Consider the following 22,870-nt stretch of genomic DNA (forward strand, 5'->3'; position numbering starts at 1 on the left):
AGTCATAAAAAAGTAGATTAAAACAACTTCACAGAAGTCATAAACACCTGGGTTTGAAATCATACCAAACATACACAACACTGGGGCAAGTGCATTAACTGGCGGACAGGGAAGAAAGGCTCCTGGGAACAAGGCTGGATAGATAACTTGTGAGGCTTAATGCAAAGTGAAAAAGTGAGATACCTTACTCAAAAATCAGGGGAAAAAAATGTTAGATGCTGTGGCCAGCACAGCAGGTAGGGCTCGACACAGTTTGGGAAAAAGAAACTAGAGACGGAATTAAAGTTTTAAAGATGGGACCGGGGGACTCAAGACCTCTTGGGTCAAGAGCCCTGCTCCTTGGAGCCGCATTACTGTTATTTAGTGTCTTGGCAAGCAGAAAGTATCTGCTGTGCTATGATGAAGTCAGCCTCCTGTGTCCCCAGTCATGTCTCCCATTTTATTGATTACTTTAAACTGTCTTTGTTATTTTCTTGTACAAGGGTTATCACCTAGCTGGAGGTCATAGACCCGCATATGCCTTGGGAAAACATCTTAGTGTGTGCACAAGCCATGTTCTGAACTTGTGCTGACCTGATATTCCAAGGTCCACACTATGTTTTTCCTTAGCTTAGCAGGGTATGACAACCCCAACTGATCAACCCAAGGTACTTTTATTTGGGTTATGCTGTATTGCTATATTTTGCTTTTATTCTTTACCCACAGTGATTTTCTCATGGCATAGCCAGAGCAACAGGCGGCTGACTATTAACCCCTGAAGCCTGAAGTGATAAAATAGAAAATTTTGTCCTTTCTTCTAGTTTCTTTACTTGTGCTTTTTGCTTATGACTTAATGTCATTCTAAATAAAGCTTACGTTTTAAATTGTTTATTTGAATTTTACCATTCAGTTTTTTGTTGCACAAATGCCAGCTTTAAATGTAAATATATATCAGCATTTAACTAACTCATCAGTGGAATCACCAAAATTACACAATTTTTATTTTGTAACTTGTACATGTATGTATATATTTGACCCTCATTGTTTGCAGATTCTGTGTATGCGAATTTGCCCACTACTTAAAATTTATCTGGTAACCTCAAAATCAATATTCTCAGCACTTTTGGTCATTCATGGACTTGTGCATGTACAGTCTGGGAAAAATTGGAATTTGAAAATATGCATAGTTCTTTCCAGGGTTTGTTGACTTAAAACAGACTGCCCGATATTTCTCCAGCAAAGATGAGTTTATTCAAAACAGCAGAGAATGGCAATTCGAGGTCTGCAACCATGGAATGCCACGTGCAAGTCTCCACGTGGCAATAGGGAGGAAAAGGAAGTTGGGAGAGCTATAGCAAACAGAGTCCACGGCTTTTCACTGGCTGAGTCATTGCTGGGAATGAGGAGCAGTGTTTCTTCCTCATTTTTGGCTCTGCTATCCTCCCAACAGTGAGAGCTCCCCCTCCTCTTCCCCCACTCTATTCAACTGAGGTTTCTGTTTATTAATTTTTTTTTTTTTTTTTTTACAGGTTGAAGGAGGTGAAGTTCTGCTTTCTTGTTTTATCTGTCAAACCGTAAGCATGTGTCTTTTTGTGGTCTATTTAGTGCACATTTTTTGCATTTTTGTGGATTTTGTTCATGACTGCACTGTTTCAAATGACCTGCAAGTGTAGTGCTGTCCAGTGTTCAAAGGGCAAGAAAGCGGTTACGTGCATTATGAGGAAAACGTGTGCTAGATAAGCCTGCGTTAGCTATGACTTCGGAGAAGGCGATGGCACCACACTCCAGTACTCTTGCCTGGAAAATCCCGTGGGCGGAGGAGCCTGGTGGGCTGCAGTCCATGAGGACGCTAGGAGTCGGACACGACTGATCCACTTCACTTTCACTTTTCACTTTCATGCGTTGGAGAAGGAAATGGCAACCCACTCCAGTGTTCTTGCCTGGAGAATCCCAGGGACGGGGGAGCTTGGTGGGCTGCCGTCTATGGGGTCGCACAGAGTCAGACATGACTGAAGCGACTCAGCAGCAGCAGCAGCAGCTATGACTTAGTTCAGTTCAAATGTTAATGAAAAAATACTGTATGTTAAATAAAGCACCTTTAAAGAGAAACACACATAAAATAATGTTATGCATTGATCACTTGATGAAAATATGATCAGAAGCTTTCAGGAACCTAACTGTACTTCCCTTGAGAGCACTGTGGTTCAGTATTCACCAATTCAGAGTTTGTGGTGACTTTTTAGACCATAACTACCATGAACAACAAGAATCAATTGTATTTTTTTAGACTGTGCTCTGTGGCATGCGGGATCTTAGTTCCCCTACCAGGGACTGAATATGTGTTCTCTGCATTGAAAGTGTGGAGTCTTAACCACTCAATCACCAGGGAAGTCCCTGTATTTTGTTCTCACCAGAGCAGTGGAAACACTGTACAAGACTAATTCAACTGTTTTAACTCCTGTGATATTGTGACTTATAAAAAGAAATACATATTTGGTCTTTGTCCCAATTTCTGGCACAGAGCTCCTAAAACTCTTGGAATTTCCTAATGACAAAGATACTTTTTGTTATATTAATGAGATGACTATTGGGCCCTACCTAAAGAGAGGGGCTGATTGTCAGGAGAACAAACCATGTGATTAGAGGGAAGGGAAGGAAAGGGAAGAAAGAGAAGGGAGAGAATGAAGAGGTAGAGGTTGAATCAATCACCAGTCACCAATGATTGGATCAATCTGCCTGTGAAAGGAAACTTACATAAAGCTCCAAAAGGAGAGTTCAGAGGACTTACAGGTTGGTGAACCAGAGTGCTTCCACTATGAGGATAGAAGCTCCTTTGTTGATATGGCACCCTGTGTATCTGTCAAGAAAACCACGTAAAAGTCTTGAGTTGAGCCTATTCAGTGTCTTATTGAGAAACATGGCCTTAGAGACAGACTCTCAGATAGCTCTGAGAAATTTCCACAAAGGTCAGGGGAGAGGTCAGTATGGATGAGATTTTTGAAAAGGGGGTAGGTGATTCTGGCAAAGGGTATTTGTATAACCTTTTGCTTCTGTTAGGTCCATACAATTTCTGTCCTTTATTGAGCCCATCTTTGCATGAAATGGTCTCTTGATATCTCTAATTTTCTTGAAGAGATCTCCAGTCTTTCTCATTCTATTATTTTCCTCTATTTCTTTGCATTGATCACTTAAGAACGCCTTCTTATCTCTCCTTGCTATTCTTTGGTACTCTGCATTCAGATGGGTATATCTTTCCTTTTCTCCTTATCTTTCATTTCTCTTCTTTTCTCAGCTATGTGTAAGGCCTTCTCAGACAACCATTTTGCCATTTTGCATTTCTTTCTCTTGGGGATGGTTTTGGTCATCACCTCCTGTACAATGTCACAAATCTCCCTCTACAGTTCTTCAGGGACTCGGTCTATCAGTCCAAACCCTTGAATCTGTCATTTCCACTGTATAATTGTAAGGGATTTGATTTAGGTCATACTTGAATGGTCTAGTGGTTTTCCCTACTTTCTTCAATTTATGTCTCGATTTTTCAATAAGGAGTTCATGATCTGAGCCACGGTCAGCTCCTGGTTTTGCTTTTGCTGACTGTAAACAGCTTCTCCTTCTTCAGTTGCAAATATAATTAATTTGATTTCTGTATTGACCATCTGGTGATGTCCATGTGTAGGGTCAACTTTTGTGTTTTGGAAGAGGGTGTTAGTATGACCAGTGTGTTCTCTTGCAAAACTCTGTCAGCCTTTGCCCTGCTTCATTTTGTACTCCAGAGCCTAACTTTCCTGTTATTCCAGGTATCTCTTGACTTCCTAGTTTTGCAATTCAGTCCCCTATAATGAAAAGGACATCTTTTTTGGGTGTTAGTTCTAGAAAGTCTTGTAAGTCTTCACAGAACTGTTCAACTTCAGATTCTTCGACATTACTGATGGTGATATTGAATGTTTTGTCTTGGAAACAAACAAAGATCATTCTGTCGTTTTTGAGACTGCGCCCAAGTACTGCATTTCAGATGCTTTCATTGACTATGATGGCTACTCCATTTCTTCTAAGGGATTCTTGGCCAGAGTAGTAGATATAATGGTCATCTGAGTTAAATTCACCCATTCCAGTCCATTTCAGTTCACTGATACCTAAAATGTCGATGTTCACTCTTACCATCTCCTGTGTGACCACTTCTAAATTGCCTTAATTCATGGACCTAATATTCCAGATTCCTATGCAATATTGCTCTTTACAGCATCGGACTTTACTTCCATCAGCAGTCACATCCACATCTGGAAGCTTTTTTGCCTTGGCTCTGTCTCTTCATTCTTTCTGGAGCTATTTCTCCACTCTTCTCCAGTAGCATATTGGGCACCTACAGTCTTGGGGAGTTCATCTTTCAGTGTCATATCCTTTTGCCTTTTCATACTGTTCATGGGGTTCTCAAGGCAAGACTACTGAAGTGGTTTGCCATTCCCTTCTCCAGTGGGCCACGTTTTGTCAGACCTCTCCACCATGACCCGTCCGTCTTGAGTGGCTCATAGTTTCATTGAGTTAGACAAGGCTGTGAAGTAGAAGATATTAAGAAGAGGTGGCAAAAACACACAGAACTATGCAAAAAGGATCTTCATGACCCAGGTAACCACGATGGTGTGATCACTCACCTAGAGCCTGACATCCTGGAACATGAAGTCAAGTGGGCCTTAGGAAGTATCACTATTAACAAAGCTAGTGGAGGTGATGGAATTCCAGCTGAGTTATTTCAAATCCTAAAAGATGATGTTGTTAAAGTGCTGCACTCAATAGGCCAGAAACTTTGAAAACTCAGCAGTGGCCACAGGACTGGAAAAGTCAGTTTTCATTCCAATCCCAAAGAAAGGCAGCGCCAAAAAATGCTCAAACTACTGCACAATTGCACTCATCTCTCATGCTAGCAAAATAATGTTTAGAATTCTCTAAGCAAGGCTTCAAGAGTATGTGAGCCAAGAACTTCCAGATGTTCCAGCTGGTTTTAGAAAAGGCAGAAAAACCAGAGATCAAATTGCCAACATCTGTTGGATCATTGAAAAAGCAAGAGAATTCCAAAAAAAACATCTACTTCTGCTCTATTGACTATGCCAAGGCCTTTGACTGTGTGGATCACAACAAAGTGTGGAAAATTCTTAAAGAGATGGGAATACCAGACCACCTGACCTGCCTCCTGAGAAACCTGTGTGCAGGTCAAGAAGCAACACTTGAAACTGGCCATGAAACAACAGACTGGTTCCAAATCAGGAAAGGAGTATGTCAAGTCTGTATATTGTCACCTTGTTTATTTAACTTATATGCACAGTACATCATGAGAAATGCCAGGCTGGATGAAGCACAAGCTGGAATCAAGATTTCCAGGAGAAATATCAATAACCTCAAATAGGCAGATGACACCACCCGTATGGCAGAAAGTGAAGAAGAACGAAAGAGCCTCTTGATGAAAGTGAAAGAGCAGAGTGAAAAAGCTGGCTTAAAACTCAACATTCAAAAAACTAAGATCATGGTATCCAGTCCCATCACTTCACGGGAAAACTATGGAAATGGTGACAGACTATTTTTTTGGGTTCCAGAATCACAGCAGATGGTGACTGCAGCCATGAAAGTAAAAGGTGCTTACTCCTTGAAAGAAAAGGTATGACAAACCTGAAAAGCATATTAAAAAGCATAGACATCACTTTACCGACAAAGGTCTGTATTGTCAAAACTATGGTTTTTCCAGTAGTCATGCATGGATGTGAGAGGTGGACTATAAAGAAAGCTGAGTGCCAATGAATGGATGCTTGTGATCTGTGGTGTTGGAGAAAACTCTTGAGAGTCCCTTGGACTTCAAGGAGATCAAACCAGTCCATCCTAAAGGAAATCAACCCTGAATATTCACTGGAAAGACTGATGTTGAAGCTGAAGCTCCGTACCCTGGCCACCTCATGCAAAGAACTGATTCATTGGAAAAGACCTTGATCCTGGGAAAGATGGAAGGCAGGAGGAGAAGGGGATGACAGAGGATTAGATGGTTGGATGACATCACTGACTCGATGGACATGAGTTTGAGCAAGCTCCGGTAACTGACGATGCACAGGAAAGACCAGTGTGCTGCAGTCCACAGGGTTGCAAAGAGTCGGACACGAGAGAGGGACTGATTTGTATAATCATGCACATATCTCAGCGGAAGGTTGCTGCAGGTCATAAGGCACTTAGATGGCTCAGGTACCTTAGTTATCAGTTTTCTAAGTATGGGACTTTCTAAGTACGGGCAGATGTAAGAATGCAGATTCATAAAGATTTCTCCTGAAAATCTCTCTCTGAAGGCTTGTTTTGCTGTTTCTTTTTGTTTTGTTTTGTTTTTTCCAGGGCACAGAATGCTTACTTTCTGGTCTCCATCTTGAATTCCTTAAAGGATGTGTTGAAGCTCAGTGACTGAGTGGCTCCTGAGTTAATGAGTGGCTCCTGACTTAATTCTTGTAGAACTGATACTGAAAACTGGGTGCACTGGTGCCAAATCAAATCTTGGAGAAGAGTTTTGGGTGAGGTAGAAAATACTAGGTTTATGGCTTTGCCAGGCGAAGGGGGACACAGCAGTTCATGCCCTCAAAATTCTGTGTCCCCAGAAATTGTGAGATAATAAATATTTGTTGCTTTAAGTCACTAAATGGTAGCAATAGGCAACTAATACAATATTCACGTTACCCCATTGTTACAATAAAAATAAAACAACTCTGTGTCCCAACCTCTGTGCAAGTTTTTTTCACATCAGGTTGATTTTATTTAACTTTCCTTATTGATGTATGCTGTTGGTGTAAGATTCAATGTCTGTACTGTTGGCCATGTCTCAGTGCGAGACCCCCAAAGATTCCTGAAGTCTCTAGCTGTGCTCTGAAGTCACTGGCTGCCCACGGGTCCAGTTGGAATGGCAGGGCTCTCCACGATCTCTGTGACCTCCTCTGCTTCGTCCTGATTCAGCTCTTCATTCACCTTGGAACACCGGCTACACAGCTTTGAACCTCTGGTTTTCTTATGTTTCTTAGAGGTGGAAGATCTCTGAGAAGCTTTCCTGGCGACCTTTTCTTGAATGTGCTTATTCACCCTCACGGTTCCCTGGCCACCTTGACACTTTTCTTGGATCTTGGTTGATAGGAGGTCTTATCTTTTCGTCCTGGGTATCTGGAGTTGGCTGTTCCATAACTGCTCTAGAGTTTTGTGGCATCCCAGTCACTTTAGTCATTTTGAAGGCTCCCAGTGGTCTGCTCCAGAGCCCCTGAGCACCCCTATATATACCCCTCCCCAGGGGGCCACACCATTATGCTTTATGAGGTCAGCAAGTCACCGCCAGCCAATGGTGGCCCTGGGTGAGCCTTGACATCACAAAGCCCTATCCTGAAACCTCTAGGGGAGGATGGAGAGCAACTCTAATGTTTTGGTGGGGGAAATGAGGCATTTTTAATGCCCCTAAAGAGCCCTCCAAAACTCACCTGCCATCCTCATCTAAGTCAACTCTGATGGGTTACATGCCGAGGAGAGTGTGTCTCCTCCAAACCTTCCCTCACAGCCACACTATTCAGGGTTTCATTCTGTTCTCACTCACCTTTCACCATTATCTAGTTTTTAATATCTTGCCTAAAATCCCTCCATGGTAATTTGGCTATATTTAAGTGTCTGTGGAAATGAGAATCATTCCACTTTCTTCCTACAAGGTGGTCTTAATGCACCTTGAAGATCCTTTAGTTCTGGGCCACCTACCAGAAACCTTTTCCATCCCACCTCCTTTTCTCAGTGTTCACATAGCTATCCTCATTTTTCTCGTTTCCAGTCTGAAACTCCTGTCTTCAGGCTGTGAGACTTCATTGAATACACTTGCTCTTGCTCCATTTGGAACTATCTTGTTTCAAGTCTAGGACTCACAGTCACCCCACTAGGGGTACTATCTAGGCTTGCATTTTAATAGGGTGATGGGGAGGAACCTGGTAGGCTGCAGTCCATGGGGTTGCTAAGAGTCGGGCACGACTGAGCAACTTCACTTTCACTTTTCACTTTCATGCATTGGAGAAGGAAATGGCAACCTATTTCAGTGTTCTTTCCTGGAGAATCCCAGGGATGGAGGAGCCTGGTGGGCTGCCGTCTATGGGGTCACACAGAGTCAGACACGACTGAAGCGACTTAGCAGCAGCAGGGGATGAGGCAGATCAGTGCATGCTTCAGGTTGTGCTGGGTGACCCCATACAGGAAATGACAACCTGAGACTGATTAGTATTCCCAGGAAGGGGTGGAGCTTGCCCAGAGGTGTGTGAGCCTCGTGTGCAAAGGTCTTCTCAACGTGTGTCTTCACAAATCTTTTTTTCTCATCTTGTTTACCTGCTGGCACCTCCATTGGAACTTACTCACAGTCAAGACTGTGGTGGAATTTAATTCCATGAAGAGCTACCACAAGTTTCCAGCTTCTTGAAGGAGACACTGAGTAATCATGTCATGCCCATCTAGTTCTTAAGGTCTCTCACTGAGGTTGTTGGCTCTGGAGGAAAGGGGAGTGAGTTGCAAACTTCACCGCAGTCCTTGTGTTCCAAATGAGTAGAAGGGTCAGCCAGCCTGAGGTGTGCCCCTGGGGACACAGCTTTTTGGCTTAGTGGCTCTTCTTGTGTTTCCTATGAATTTCTCACTTCCTAGTACCCATTGGTTGCTTATTCATGCAGGACGCATCACACTGTTTAAAATTTTAAGAGGCAGAACAAAGCACACCAAAAACAAGTCCAAAAGAAGATGACTCTTAAAATTTTTAGAACAAGGAACCTAAAACCTTGCCCTGAAAATCCCGGAAAAGCCCCCAAGATGATAGCTTATGGAGAATGATGTCTGATTCATCATCTCCACAGAAGATTTAGCTTCAGGACCAGGGACCAGGCTTGATCACTCATGAGCTTTTTTGTAGCAGAGTTTTATTAAAGCAAAAAGAGGACAGAGGAAGCTTCTGACATGGACATCAGAAGGGAGACAAAGAGTGCCCCCCTCTGTGCAATTTAGTGAGGAGTTTTATAGCAGTGGTTCAAGGACAGGGTTGGTGATAAGGATCAGGGTGTGTGTGGGGCTTGCACTCTAATCCGCTCTAAGGTGGTCTCCTGATGAGCTTTCTGCGGATCTAGAGGTTATCAAGCTGTGACCTTCTCTCTGGAATGAAGAATGTTTTATCGAGAAGTTAACATCTTCCATTTGTTGGGGGTTTTAGTTCTGCCGAACTCAAAGACGTTCTGTGCTTAAGTTGAGGGGGAGCTAGGACTCTGCCCCAAGGCTGCACTCATTTCTTGAGTGAGTCTCCTTTGTCTCTTCCTGCCCTCCCTTTCCTGACTAGCAACTGTTTGAACAAGCCCTTTCTTCTCAGGAGAGGTCCTGGAGGCTGAAGTGTATTCCCTACAAACAAGAAATGGGAGCCACAGAAAGGCTTTTGTGCTCAGGAGCCTCAGTGTCCTGCTCAGCTTTAGAATTAGGTGATGAATTAGTGTATCTCTTAATCTGGTTATTGATTCATATCCTTTAATACCTTTTGTAATAAATTGGTCATCTAGTGAGTTAACTAGTTTCTTGAGTCCTGTGAGCTGCCTCTAGCAAATTAATCAAACCCAAGAAGGGGTCTGTGAGAGCTGTGATTTATAATCAGAAGCACATGTAACAACCAGGACTTGTGGTTGGCATTAAAATGATGGTGGTCTTGTAGGACTCAGTCCTTAACCTGTGGGATCTGATGCTATTTCAGTGTAGATATTGTCAGAACTGAATTGTAGGACACCCAGGAGAAACTCCCCACATCCTGTAACTGGTGATCAGAACTGTTGACTCCAGTTGAGACATGCATTCTACCAACACTCTCCACTTTTGACTTGATGAGGAAGGGCAGACTGAAGAAAAAATTATGAATTTCTTTTTTGCCCTTTCTTGCTATGTAATTTTTTCAATGGGGTTGGGAGGGGAACAGCATTTCCTTCCCGCCTGTTCGTTTTCTTGGCTGGCCTAAGTGATGTAAGACAGATTAACAGGAGGAAAAAACACACACACAAAAAGTTTAATAACTTGTATACATGGGAGAGACCTTGGAAAACTGAGTAGCTATCTGAAAAGGATGGAAACCTGCACCTTAAATACTATTGAGGTAGAAATTGCTAGGCAGTCAGTGTAGGCTTGGGGCCTCAGTTCAGTCGCTCAGTTGTATCCGACTCTTTACAACCCCATGGACTGCAGCATGCCAGGCTTCCCTGTCCATTACCAGCTCTTGGAGTTTACTTAAACTCATGTCCATTGAGTAGGTGATGCCATCCAACAATCTCATCCTGTGTCGTCCCCTTCTCCTCTTGCCTTCAATCTTTCCCGGCATCAGGGTCTTTTCCAATGAGTCAGTTCTTTGCATCAGGTGGCCAAAGTATTGGAGTTTCAGCTTCAACATCAGTCCTTCCAATGAACATTCAGGACTGATCTCCTTTAGGATGGACTGGTTGGATCTCCTTGCCGTCCAAGGGACTCTCAAGAGTCTTCTCCAACATCACAGTTCAAAAACATCAACTCTTCAGTGCTCAGCCTTCTTTATAGTCCAACTCTCACATCCATACATGACTACTGGAAAAACCATAGCCTTGACTAGACAGACTTTTGTTGGCAAAGTAATGGTTGCAGCCCAGATTCTTTTTTCAGTTGTAGATTTTAAGTCCAACTTACTCCCTCACAGAAGTGTCTCACTCCATTAACCTATAGCTGTACTTTTTGTTCTAGTTCCCAGGCATTCAGATGACAAGAAAGTCAGTAACTGCAGTCCAACTTATCAACGAAAAAAACACCAGATGGACCACTAATTCTTCAACATCCATCTGATCCTTAAACAACCTGAGGTCATGAGAAAAGGTCACAGGCTGAATGACTCAATGTCTTATGAATACTCAAGGACTGGGGGATCAAAGAAAGCCGTAAAAACGACAAAATTGACACTGCAACATTTAAAATGATTGGTCAAAAAGTACACACATCAGGGCCCCGAGCCAACCAAAAGTGAACAGATCAATACTGGTAAAGGTATAAACTGTTGTTATTCTCACCTTTGGGGGCACTTCACCCCCTCTCAGTGTCTATGCTGAGACCTTTGTATCTCTATCCTTTAAAGTACACTCTGCCCGTGTGAGTGTTCGCATGTTTGTGAAGTTCATTCTCTGGCTCCATGAACTAGAACTTGGTTTCATGTTTTACCACCTTTAGCTAAAGACAGAGGGCATGGTGGTAAAGAGCCAGTTACAGGCAGATACCAGGAAAAGCACAGTAAACAAGGGTAAGGTTGACATGCAGACTCAAGTTGTTGCCTTCTCCAGTGATATAGGTTTCTAAAAGTCTAGACACCCTCCCTCCTCTTGGTACAGTGAGGGAGCTGCTGGTGCTGCTGCTAAGTCGCTTCAGTCGTGTCCGACTCTGTGCAACCCCATAGACGGCAGCCCACCAGGCTCCGCCGTCCCTGGGATTCTCCAGGCAAGAACACTGGGGTGGGTTGCCATTTCCTTCTCCAATGCATGAAAGTGAAAAGTGAAAGTGAAGTTGCTCAGTTGCGACCCCATGGACTGCAGCCCACCAGGCTCCTCTGTCCATGGGATTTTCCAGGCAAGAGTACTGTGGTGGGGTGCCATTGCCTTCTCCAACAGTGAGGAAGACACCCTTACAAATGGAGAGCTTCCTTATAAATGCAAGTGTCTCTTATAAAAGGTAACTTTTGCTCAGTTTTCAGAGCTCCTGCTGTGTCTGCAGTTTCTTTAACCAGTTTAAAATAATCCTTACGGGACTTCCCTGGTGGTCCAGCGGTTAAGACTCTGCCTGCCAGTTTAGGGGACACAGGTTTGATCCCTGGCTGGAGAAGATTCCTGCATACTGCAGGGCAACTAAGCCTGTGTGCCACAGCTACTGAAGCTCGTGGCCCTACAGCGCAGGCTCTGCAACAGAAGAAGCCGCCACAGGAAGCCTCTGCACCTCTATGGAGACTAGCCCCCACCACCACTGGAGAAAGTGCGCATGCAGCTATGAAGACCCAGTGCAGCAGAGATAAATAATTACATTTTTAAAGAATTAAAAATATAAAATAAGCCTTATGGAGAGGTAGAGACAAGATGGCAGAGTGGGAAGGCGAGGAGTCCAGAAGGAACTCCCGAGTGCCTGGGTAGAGCACGCGGGGGAGAGAAGGGGGAGGGGAAGTGGAGCCAACGGGGCTGGTGTCCTGAGGGGCAACTGGGGTGTCCAATGCCTGGAAAGGCACACCTCTACGGGGCCAGTGGGGACGGGAAAGACCCTTGAGGGCACTTCCCCTGCCTGCTGGGCCCCTGGGAGCCGCTGTGGTCTCAGGCCTGGTCCTCCATCCTCTGAGGCCCCCGCAACCTGCTTGAGTCCAGGGAGCATGAGAGAGAGGGGAGGGGGAACACCAGAACTGGACAGGAAGGGGCTCTGGTGAAGAGGTTTGGAGGACTGGTGGAAACGGCTGGCAGTGGGGATGGGGAGAGACCCCTGGGGGCACTTCCCCTGCCCACTTGGCCCTGGGGCACCTGCTGAGGTCCCGAGCCTGATCCTATACCCTTGGAGGCCAAAGACACTCCAGGGGTGCCCTCTGGGCTGCACTGAGCCTAAGCCCCACCCTGCATCCCCAGCCAGAGACTTTTCTGGCTTTTTATTTTATTTTATTTTATTACTATTCTGGTTCTGTTTTACCTTCTGGTAGTTGTTTCACTGATATGTTTATTTTTTCTAACATACCTGTTAGGTTTGTAAATTTATTTTATTTTTTTTACTCTTGTTAATGTTCTGCTTCACTTTTTTCTCCTTTTTAGCTATTAGGGTTCTGTTTTACCTTCTAGTGTTTATTACATTTGTCTTTTTTCCCCCTAACATGTCTGTTAGTTTTTAAATTTTATTTTATTTTTTTTATGATTGTTCTCCTTTTTTTTTTTTTTTTTTTTTTGGCCTTGCTCTGTGGTTTGTGGGATCTTATTCATGAGCTGGAGGCTGGGCCTGAGCTCCTGTCCTCAAACTCTTCCAAAAAATTGCAGAGGAAGGAACACTCCTAAATTAGTTCTCTAAGACCACCATCACTGTGATACCAAAACCAGACATAGATGTCACAGAAAGTGAAAACTACAGGCAGATATCACTGATGAACATAGACACAAAAAAATCCTCACAAAATACTAGTGAACAGAATCCAACACACCAGAGGATCATTCACTATGATCAAGTACCATTTATCCCAGTGATGCAAGGATTCTTCAGTATATGCAAGTCAATCAATGTGATACACCATTTTAACAAATTGAAAGATAAAAATGACATGATCATCTCAACAGTCACAGAGAAAGCTTTTGACAGAATTCAACACCCATTTATGATAAAAACTCTCCAGAGAGTGAGCATAGAGGGAACTTAACATAATAAAAGGCCATATATGACAAAACGACACCAAACATCATTCACAATGGTGAAAAACGGAAAGCATTTCACCTAAGATCAAGAAAAAGACAAGGATGTTCACTCTCACCACCCTTATTCAACATAGTTTTGGAAGTGCCACGGTAATCAGAGAAGAAAAGGAAATAAAAAGAATACAATTTGGAAAAGAAGAAGTAAAACTGTCACTGCAGATGACATGACACTATCCATAGAAAATTCTAAAGATGCCACCAGAAAACTTCTAGAGCTCATCAGTGAATTTGATCAGGTTTCAGAAAACAAAATTAATGCAGAGAAATCTCTTGCATTCTTGTACACTAACAACAAAAGAGCAGAAAGAGAAAAAACCAATCCCATTTACCATCACAACATAAAGAATAAAATACCGAGAAATAAGCCTACTTAATGAGGCAGAAAACAGTGCAGAAGGAAATCAAAGATGACACAACAGATGACAAAATATACCACGTTCTTGGATTGAAAGAATCAATATTGTGAAAATGAATATACTACCCAAAGCAACCTACAGATTGAATGCAATTTCTATCAGATTACTGATGGCATTCTTCATGGAATTAGGTCAAAAATTTTACAATTTGTATGGAAACATAAAAGACCTTGAGTAGTCAAATTAATCTTGGGAAAAGAAATGGAGGAATTACACTCCCTGAATTCAAAATTACTACAAAGCTACAATATCAAGACAGTATGGTACTGGCACAAAACCAGGAATGTGGATCAATGGTACAGGATAGAAAACCCAGAGACAAACCCACACATATATGGTCACTTAATCTATGACAAAGGAAGCAAGAATGTACAATGAAGAAAAGAGAGCCTCTTCAGTAAGTGGTGCTGGGAAATCTGGACAGCTACATGTAAAAGAATAAAATTAGAACACTTCCTAACACCATACACAAAAATAAACTCAAAATAGATTAAGACCTAAATGTAATAGCAGACACTATAAAACTCTTAGATGAAAACAATGGAAAAACGCTCTGACATAAACCAGAGCAAGATTTTTTTTTTGACTCACTGCTAGTGTAGTGAAAATAAAAACAAAAAATAAAAAATGGGACTTTATTAAGCTTAATACTTTTTCACAGCAAAAGAAACCATAAGGAATACAAAAAGACAGCCCTCAGAATGGGACGAAATATTTGCAAACAAAGCAGCAGGCAAAGGATTAATCTCCAAAATATACAAACAGCTCATGGAGCTCAATATCAGAAAAACAAACAGCCCAATCAAAAGTGGGCAGAAGACCTAAATGGACATCTTTCCAAAGAAGACAGACAGATGGCCGAGAGGCACATGAAAAGATGCTCAACATCAATAATTATTAAAGAAATGCAAATCAAAACTACAGTGAGGTATCACCTCACAGCGGTCAGAATGGCCATCATCAAAAAATCTAAAAACAATAAAGAAAAGGGAATGCTCTTGCACTCGTGGTGGGAATGTAAATTGATACAGCCACTGTGGAGAACAGTTTGGTGGTGGTGGTGGTTTAGCCGCTAAATTGTGTCTGACTCTTGCGACCCCATGGACAGTAGCCTGCCAGGCTCCTCTGTCCATGGGATTCTCCAGCAAGAGTACTGGAGTGGGCTGCCATTTCCTTCTCCAGGAGACCAGTATGGCAGTTCCTTAAAGAATTAAACATATTAAAAAAAGAAGAAGAATTAAACATAGAACTGTCATGTGACTCAGTGAACCCACTACTGGGCATATACCCTGAGAAAACCTTAATTCAGAAGGATGCGTGTACCCAATATTCATTGCAGTATTGCTTAACAATAGCCAGGAGAAACAACCTACATGTCAAATGACAGATGAATGGATAAAGAAAACACGGCGCTTGTGAACAATGGACCGTTAGTGACCCAGAGGAAAGAAATAGGGTCATTTGTAGATGTGCGGATGGACACAGAGTCTGTCACACATAATGAAGTAAGTCAGAAAGAGAAAAACTAACATCTTACATTAATGCATATATGTGGAATCTAGAAAAGTGGTCCAGATGAACCTCTTTCTCAGGCAGAAACAGAGACACAGATGTAGAGGATGGGCATGTGGGCACAGGGAGGAGAGGAGGGTGAGACAAACCGGGAGACTGGGAGTCACATGCATACACTCCCTGTGTCAGTCACTGGGTCACAGAGAAAGCTAGGGAGTTCCAGAAAAGCGTCTACCTCTGCTTCATCGACTACACTAAAGCCTTTGACAGTGTGAATCATAGCAAACTGGAAAGCTCTTAAAGAGATGGGAATACCAGACCATCTTACCTGTCTCCTGAGAAACCTGTATGAGGGTCAAGAGGCAACAGTTAGTTAGAACCATGTATGGAACAACTGATTGGTTCAAAATTGTGGAAGGAGTACGACAGGGCTGTCTGCTGTCACCCTGTTTGTTTACCCTATATGCTGAGCACCTCATGAGAAATGCCAGGCTAGACGAGTTACAAGCTGGAATCAACACAGGTGGGAGAAACATTAACAACCTCAGATATGTGGATACCACTCAAATGGCAGAAAGTGAAGAGGAACAAAAGAACCTCTTGATGAGGGTGATGGAGGAGAGTGAAAGAGCTGGCTTAAAACTAAATGTTAAAAAAACTAAGATCATGGTGTCCGGGCCCATTACTGCATGGCAAATAGAAGGGAAAAGTGGAAGCAGTGACAGATTTCCTCTTCTTGGGCTCCAAAATCACTGCGGATGGTGATCCCAGCCATGAAATTAGAAGACGATCGCTTCTTGGCAGGAAAACGATGACAAACCTGGACAGTGTGTTGAAAAGCAGAGATGTTACTCTGCCGACAAAGGTCCGTATGGTTAAGGCTATGGTCTTCCCAGTGGTCATGTACAGCTGTGAGAGCTGGACCATAAAGAAGTGAGAACGCCAAAGAATTGATGCCTTCGAACTGTGGTGCTGGAAAAGACTCCTGAAAGTCCCGTGGACAGCAAGACCAAACCAGTCAATCTTAAGGGAAATCAACCCTGGGTAATCATTGGAAGGACTGATGCTGAAGCTAATGGTCCCATACTTGGGCCACCTGATGTGAAGAGCTGATTTACTGGGAAAGACCCTGATGCTGGGAAAGACTGAGGGAGAAGGAGGCGAGGACTAGATGGTTGGATGGCATCACTGACTCAATGGACTTTGGGAGATGGTGAAGGACAGGGAGGCCTGGGGTGCTGCAGTCCATGGGGTCACAAAAGAGTCAGACATGACTGGAGTGACTTGTTATGTATGTATGATGGGTATGTCATTCTTTTAAAGATTGTGCTCTCCCCACTGTTTCACAACTAGCATTCCGTTTAACTCACAATTTCCTAGCAACTAATTTGAGAAGGTAAAACTATAAGAGGAAGAAATTATAAGACAGTCTTTCATCCATTCATTTGTAAAAATTCTCAGAACAAGAAATGAACAGAAAGGTTACCTATCTGAGAACATAATTTATTAATTATTCTCAATTTAGGAGAATGTGTTTAAGGATAAATGACATTTAAAAAATAAAATTCAACCAAGTAAATTTCAGATCTAATGGCTTATGAAGGTGATTCATGAATCAGGCTGCACTCCATCTGGCAACTAGAGGGCATTCCAGGAGTAGCACAAAATGGAAAGCTTTCATGCAAAGGAGGGCAAGACAGTTATTAGCAAGAGAAAAGGGTTACTTTGGGCCAGGTCTCCTTCTTTTTGAGGGGAAGGAAATGGCTTAGTTTATCATGCATATTACCTCACTGGCAGCTGTTCAGGAAATTTCAGATTGCTTTATAGGTCACATTTCTGGGCAGGACTGAAACTTGGGTGGATGCAGTGAAGTGTACATGACTCCATTTGGGGCTTGTTGCTTTTTAACTCATCGGGGCATAAGTAAAACAGTGCAACTCAGATTAGAACCTGAGCTCATGGGCCAGGACTTGAACCAGTCAGAAGCCAGACTGGGTCTTAAATCCATGGTCTTTAACTGAGGTCACACACCTGGTCTCAGGACTTAATGAAGCTCCGGGTCTTGATGTCTCATCACAGAAAGAATTCTGTAGGGAACAGGTATAAAGAAGGTTGAGAAGTGCTTGCAAACGAGACTCAACTGTTAGGCAGGCTGATCGGCTCAATGAAGTACATAACAGCGCTGGGGACCTGAGTCATGTTTCCTGTTTTCTTGAAGAACATTCCTTAACCAAATAAGGAAAAATTTCTATATGCGATAACATAAGGAAGGCGTTGCATGAGCTCATTCTGCCTGTCCAATCAGGTATCGCCAAGTACCCTGTAACTGAGACAAAGAGCTGACTGTATATAAACCACCATACTGCTTTGTTCGGGGCTCTCGTCTGATTCCGCTGCGTCGGATGAGGCTTGAGCCCTAGCGCGCTAGAAATAAAAAATTCCCTTCTTGCCTTTGCATTACCACGGTGGACTTGTTCGCTCTCTCGGTTGGTTTGGAGATACGGGCTCGGTGCATAACATTTGGGGGCTCGTCCGGGATCTCTGGCCTACCGGGGAGGACAACTCTCCTGGTAGAAGGAAATAATCTCATTAGGAGTTGAGAGCTCTGAGCACTGGTGCTTGCAGTGCAGAGGCCTAGATTAAGTCCGGGGCCCAGTATCGTACTGGGGAGGCATCTAGGTGTAAAGTGCAGAGGCAAGTCCAGTGTAAGGCCGGGTCCCTGGTAGCGAACCAGGAGGGCAGCTGGCACTGAGGACGTCCTGATGGTAAGACACTTGCAAGTAGAGAAGGGGTCTCTAGTGCTATAAAGGAGACTGAAAGTAATATTGAGAGTTGGAATCTGTTTGTTGTGTCATTTTTGTGACTCTGTGTGCCGGCACTGTCTGTGTGAGTCTTGTTGTCATTGTCCGTGTTCTCTGTACCCATGGGGCAAACTACTTCTACTCCGCTGTCTCTGATGACTGACCATTTTTCTGATTTTAAGTCTAGAGCTCAGAATCTTTCGTTACTGGTGAAGAAGAGCAAATTGGTGACTTTCTGTTCCGCCGAGTGGCCCACTTTTGACGTCGGATGGCCACAAGAGGGAACCTTCAATCCCCAAATTATCCAGGCAGTTAAAGAGAGGGTGCTTGCCCCTAGTCCTGTCGGGCACCCAGACCAGACTCCCTACATTCTCGTCTGGCAGGATCTAGTGAGAAACCCGCCGGAATGGCTTAAACCCTTTGTTCTCGCTCCTTTTAAACCTCCTAAACCTCCCCGTCCCTCTTCCCCGACTCCAACCTCGCTAAACCCACAGGTGCTAGTCATGAAAGCTTCTGAAGAAAAAGAAGAAAAACAGGACGAAAAACGACCTAAGCCGGTGTTCCAGGAACCTTCTTCTCTGTATCCTAATCTGATTGACCTGGAAACCGAGTTGTTCCCACCCCCGTAGGCGGATCCACATCCGCCCTTGCTTCCACAGGTTCCACAAGTTTCATCGGGAGAAGCCCGGAGGAAGGCCGAGCCCTCGGCTCCTCCTAGGGAAGGGGACCCCGCCCAGGGAACTTGGGTAAGAGCAAGGGAAATGGCCAGCGCAGCGGAAGAAGAAGGCCCGGAAATTCCCTCCTCCACTGTTCACGCGTTTCCGGTCCGGGCGGGGCCAGCCAGAGAGGGTGGGGAATGGACATATCAGTATTGGCCCTTTGCCACTAGTGATTTGTACAATTGGAAGACTCAAACTCCCTCTTTCTCTGAGAAACCGCAGGGTCTTATTGATCTTTTAGAATCTATCCTCTTTACTCACAATCCCACTTGGGATGATTGTCAGCAACTGTTACAGGTACTTTTTACTACAGAAGAGCGCGAACGGATCCTGTCAGAAGCCCGGAAAAATGTGCCAGGGGTGGATGGGAGGCCCACAATACAGCCTCACCTCATTGAAGAGGGGTTCCCCTTGGTGCGACCCAACTGGGACTTCGAACGTGCTGAACGTAGGGAGCGTCTCTGAGTGTACCGTCAGACTCTCATGGCTGGCCTTAGAGCGGCCGCCAGAAAGCCAACTAATTTGGCCAAGGTAAATTCAGTGAGGCAAGAGCCAAATGAGAGCCTGGCAGCCTTCCTTGAAAGGATAATGGAAGCTTTTAGACAGTATACTCCTATGGACCCACAGGCAGATGAGTCTCGAGCAGCAGTTATGCTAGCAGCCCCCGATATTAGGAGAAAGTTACAAAAGATAGAGAGGCTGGGTGACCAGTCCCTGCAAGATCTAGTGAGGGCAGCAGAGAGAGTTTTCAGTCATAGAGAGACCCCAGAGGGGAGAGAGGACCGCATTAGAAGGGGAGAAAGAGAATTTAGAGCTGAAGAAAACCGTAAGAACCAACAAGAGCTGGCTCAGATATTTTTTGCCAGAGTTGAAAACAAAAATAGGTTCCAAAAAGGGAAAAAGCTAGATTCAAAGACTGAGGAAAAACCTGCAAGGCGCAAGTTTGAAAAAAACCAATGTGCCTTTTGTAAGGAGATTGGACATTGGAAAGATAAATGCCCCAAGAAAAACCTAAAAGAGGGGCCCAAAAATCCCAAGAAGAAGACTCGCTTTCCTGACCGTCATATCCTCTACGCAGGTGAGGATAGTGACTAGGGGGGTCAGGGCTCGACGCCCCTCCCCGAGTCCTGGATAACTATAAATGTGGAGGGGAAACCAGTTGGCTTCATGGTGGATATGGGAGCTCAATACTCAGTCTTAAACCAAAGAGATGGACCCATGTCTAAGAAAAGTAGCTGGGTGCTGGGAGCAACCGGGACTAAGCGATATGGATGGACTACAAAACGGCATGTGAACTTGGGGACCCACCAAGTGACCCATTCCTTTCTGGTGATACCTGAGTGTCCAGCGCCCTTGCTGGGAAGAGATTTACTGTCTAAAGTAAATGCCCAAATTCATTTCGACCATGGGCAAGTGTCAGTTTTAGATGGAATCGGGCATCCTCTTCAGGTCTTGTCTCTGGCATTAAAGGATGAATACAGACTGTACTTGCCAGAGGCCCCAGCGACAATAAGTCCTGAAGTACAGCCATGGGTTCGGAGATACCCCAGGCCTGGGCTGAAACAGCAGGAATGGGACTGGCCAAACAGAGGCCCCCTATTATTGTGGAACTGAAAGCCAGTGCCACACCGGTGAGAGTGTGGCAGTATCCCATGAGTCAAGAGGCTCAACAAGGAATTACTCCTCACATACAACGCCTCATAGATGCTGGGGTCTTGAGAAAGTGCCGGTCCCCATGGAACACTCCCCTGCTTCCCGTAAAGAAGCCTGGGGGAACTGATTTTAGACCAGTTCAAAACCTGGGTCAACAGGTCAACAAATGGGTGAGTGACATTCATCCTACGGTTCCTAACCCTTATACATTGCTAAGCAGCTTGCCACCAAGCTACGTTTGGTATACTGTTTTAGATTTAAAAGATGCCTTTTTCACTCTGCCTCTTGCCCTTGCGAGCCAAGAGATCTTCGCCTTCGAATGGCAGGAAGACGGTGGTCAGACTCCTGTGCAGCTGACGTGGACTCGCTTACCACAGGGTTTCAAAAACTCACCCACGTTGTTTAACGAGGCCTTGGATGAAGACCTCCGTGAGTATCGGGTTGAACACCCTACCATTGTTTTATTACAATATGTTGATGACCTTATGCTGGCAGCGACTACGGAAAAAGAGTGCCAAGAGACAACAGGTGACCTTCTCCAAACCTTGGGGACTTTAGGTTACAGGGCCGGTGCCAAAAAGGCCCAGATTGCCAAGCAAGAGGTTACATACCTCGGTTATAAGATAAAACAGGGCCAGAGGTGGCTAACACAGGGTATGAAAGAAACCATCCTCCAGATCCCTGAGCCGACTAACCCTAGACAAGTGAGAGAATTTCTGGGAACTGTGGGATATTGCCGATTATGGATCTTGGGGTTTGCAGAAAAGGCCAGGCCCCTGTATGAAGGGACCAAAGAAAACAAAGACTGGAAATGGACTGAGTCAATGAAAACGGCCTTTCAGGAGCTCAGGCGTGCCTTGCTGGAAGCTCCTGCCCTTGTCCTTCCTGACCCATCTAAGCCTTTCCAATTATTTATAGATGAAAGGCGAGGGATAGGAAAAGGGGTACTAACACAGAAGTGGGGACCTTGGAAGCGTCCCATAGCTTACCTTTCCAAGAAATTGGACCCAGTGGCAGCCGGATGGCCACCTTTCCTCCGAATCATCACGGCCACCACGCTCCTAGTCCATGATGCTGATAAACTGACTTATGGACAGAGACTCTTGGTCTACACTCCTCATGCTATAGAGAGAGTTCTGAAACAACCCCCGGGTAAATGGATTTCCAATGCCCACTTGACACACTACCAGGCCCTGCTACTTGACACCTCACAGATTCATTTTCAAACGCCCTGCACTCTAAACCCCGGCTACTCTTGCCCAATCCGGAGGGGGATAGCCCCCTCCATGATTGCGATGAGATACTGGCCGGGGTAACGGCAATACGGAAGGACGAAACAGATACGCCACTGGATAACAGTGAGCTAATGTGGTTTACAGATGGAAACAGTTATGTAAAAGATGGACAGAGACGGGCGGGGGCCGCAGTGGTAGATGATTCTGGACGGACGATATGGGTGGAGACTCTTTCCCCAGACACCTCAGCACAAAGAGCAGAGTTAATTGCCCTGATTCAAGCATTAGAGAGAGCTAAAGGAAAAAGAATAACTATTTTTACTGACAGTCGCTATGCTTTTGGCACGGTACACATCCAGGGCCTGATATATCGGGAACGGGGGTTTTTGACAGCTGAAGGAAAAGAGATTAAAAACTTGCCAGAAATCCGTCGACTTCTGGAGGCTGTGCAGTTGCCTCGGGCTGTGTCAATAGTACATGTACCTGGACATCAAAAAGGGGACAGCCCCACGGCACGAGGAAATCGTGCCGCAGATCTGGCGGCTCGAAAAGCGGCTAATGAAGATTTCATCACTCCAGTGTTGGCGATCGGACTTCCACCCCCAGGTATGGGAACTTTGCCCCCAACCCCTGAGTATTCATCCACAGACCTTGCCTGGATCCAGGAATGTCCCAACCTCCAACAAGGAGAGGATGGATGGTACAGAGACTCCGATGGTTACTTGATACTGCCTGCTCAGTTGGGATGGCAACTGTGTGAGCATCTACACTCGTCTACTCATCTGGGAGAGAAAAAGACTCTGATGCTTTTTCAAACTGCGCGCCTGTGATTCCCCCGGCACCAAACAACTGTGAAGAACATAGTACATGCTTGTAAGGCATGTCAACAGATGAGGCCAGGAAAGAGGCAACACGCAGGACTGAGGTATCGGGGAGAAGGGCCAGGGCAGCACTGGGAAATAGATTTCACCGAGGTGAGGCCAGGCAAGTATGGTTACTGGTACTTGTTAGTGTTGGTAGATACCTTCTCAGGGTGGGTAGAAGCTTTTCCTACTAAGGAGAAACTGC

The 22,870-nt window shown here is 44.5% G+C and overlaps 1 protein-coding gene across 1 annotated transcript; it reads left to right on the top strand.

Moving 5' to 3' along the window:
- The first annotated feature begins 18,956 nt into the window (after positions 1-18,956).
- LOC138090709 (uncharacterized) lies at positions 18,957-22,632 on the top strand. The gene is given in 3 exon segments (XM_068986406.1): positions 18,957-20,448; positions 20,451-21,815; positions 21,818-22,632. Coding segments are annotated over 3 exon segments (3,672 nt in total).
- Positions 22,633-22,870: the final 238 nt, after the last annotated feature.

The sequence above is a fragment of the Capricornis sumatraensis genome, chromosome 14 (assembly GCF_032405125.1).
Source record: "Capricornis sumatraensis isolate serow.1 chromosome 14, serow.2, whole genome shotgun sequence".
In the NCBI taxonomy this organism is placed as follows: domain Eukaryota; kingdom Metazoa; phylum Chordata; class Mammalia; order Artiodactyla; family Bovidae; genus Capricornis; species Capricornis sumatraensis.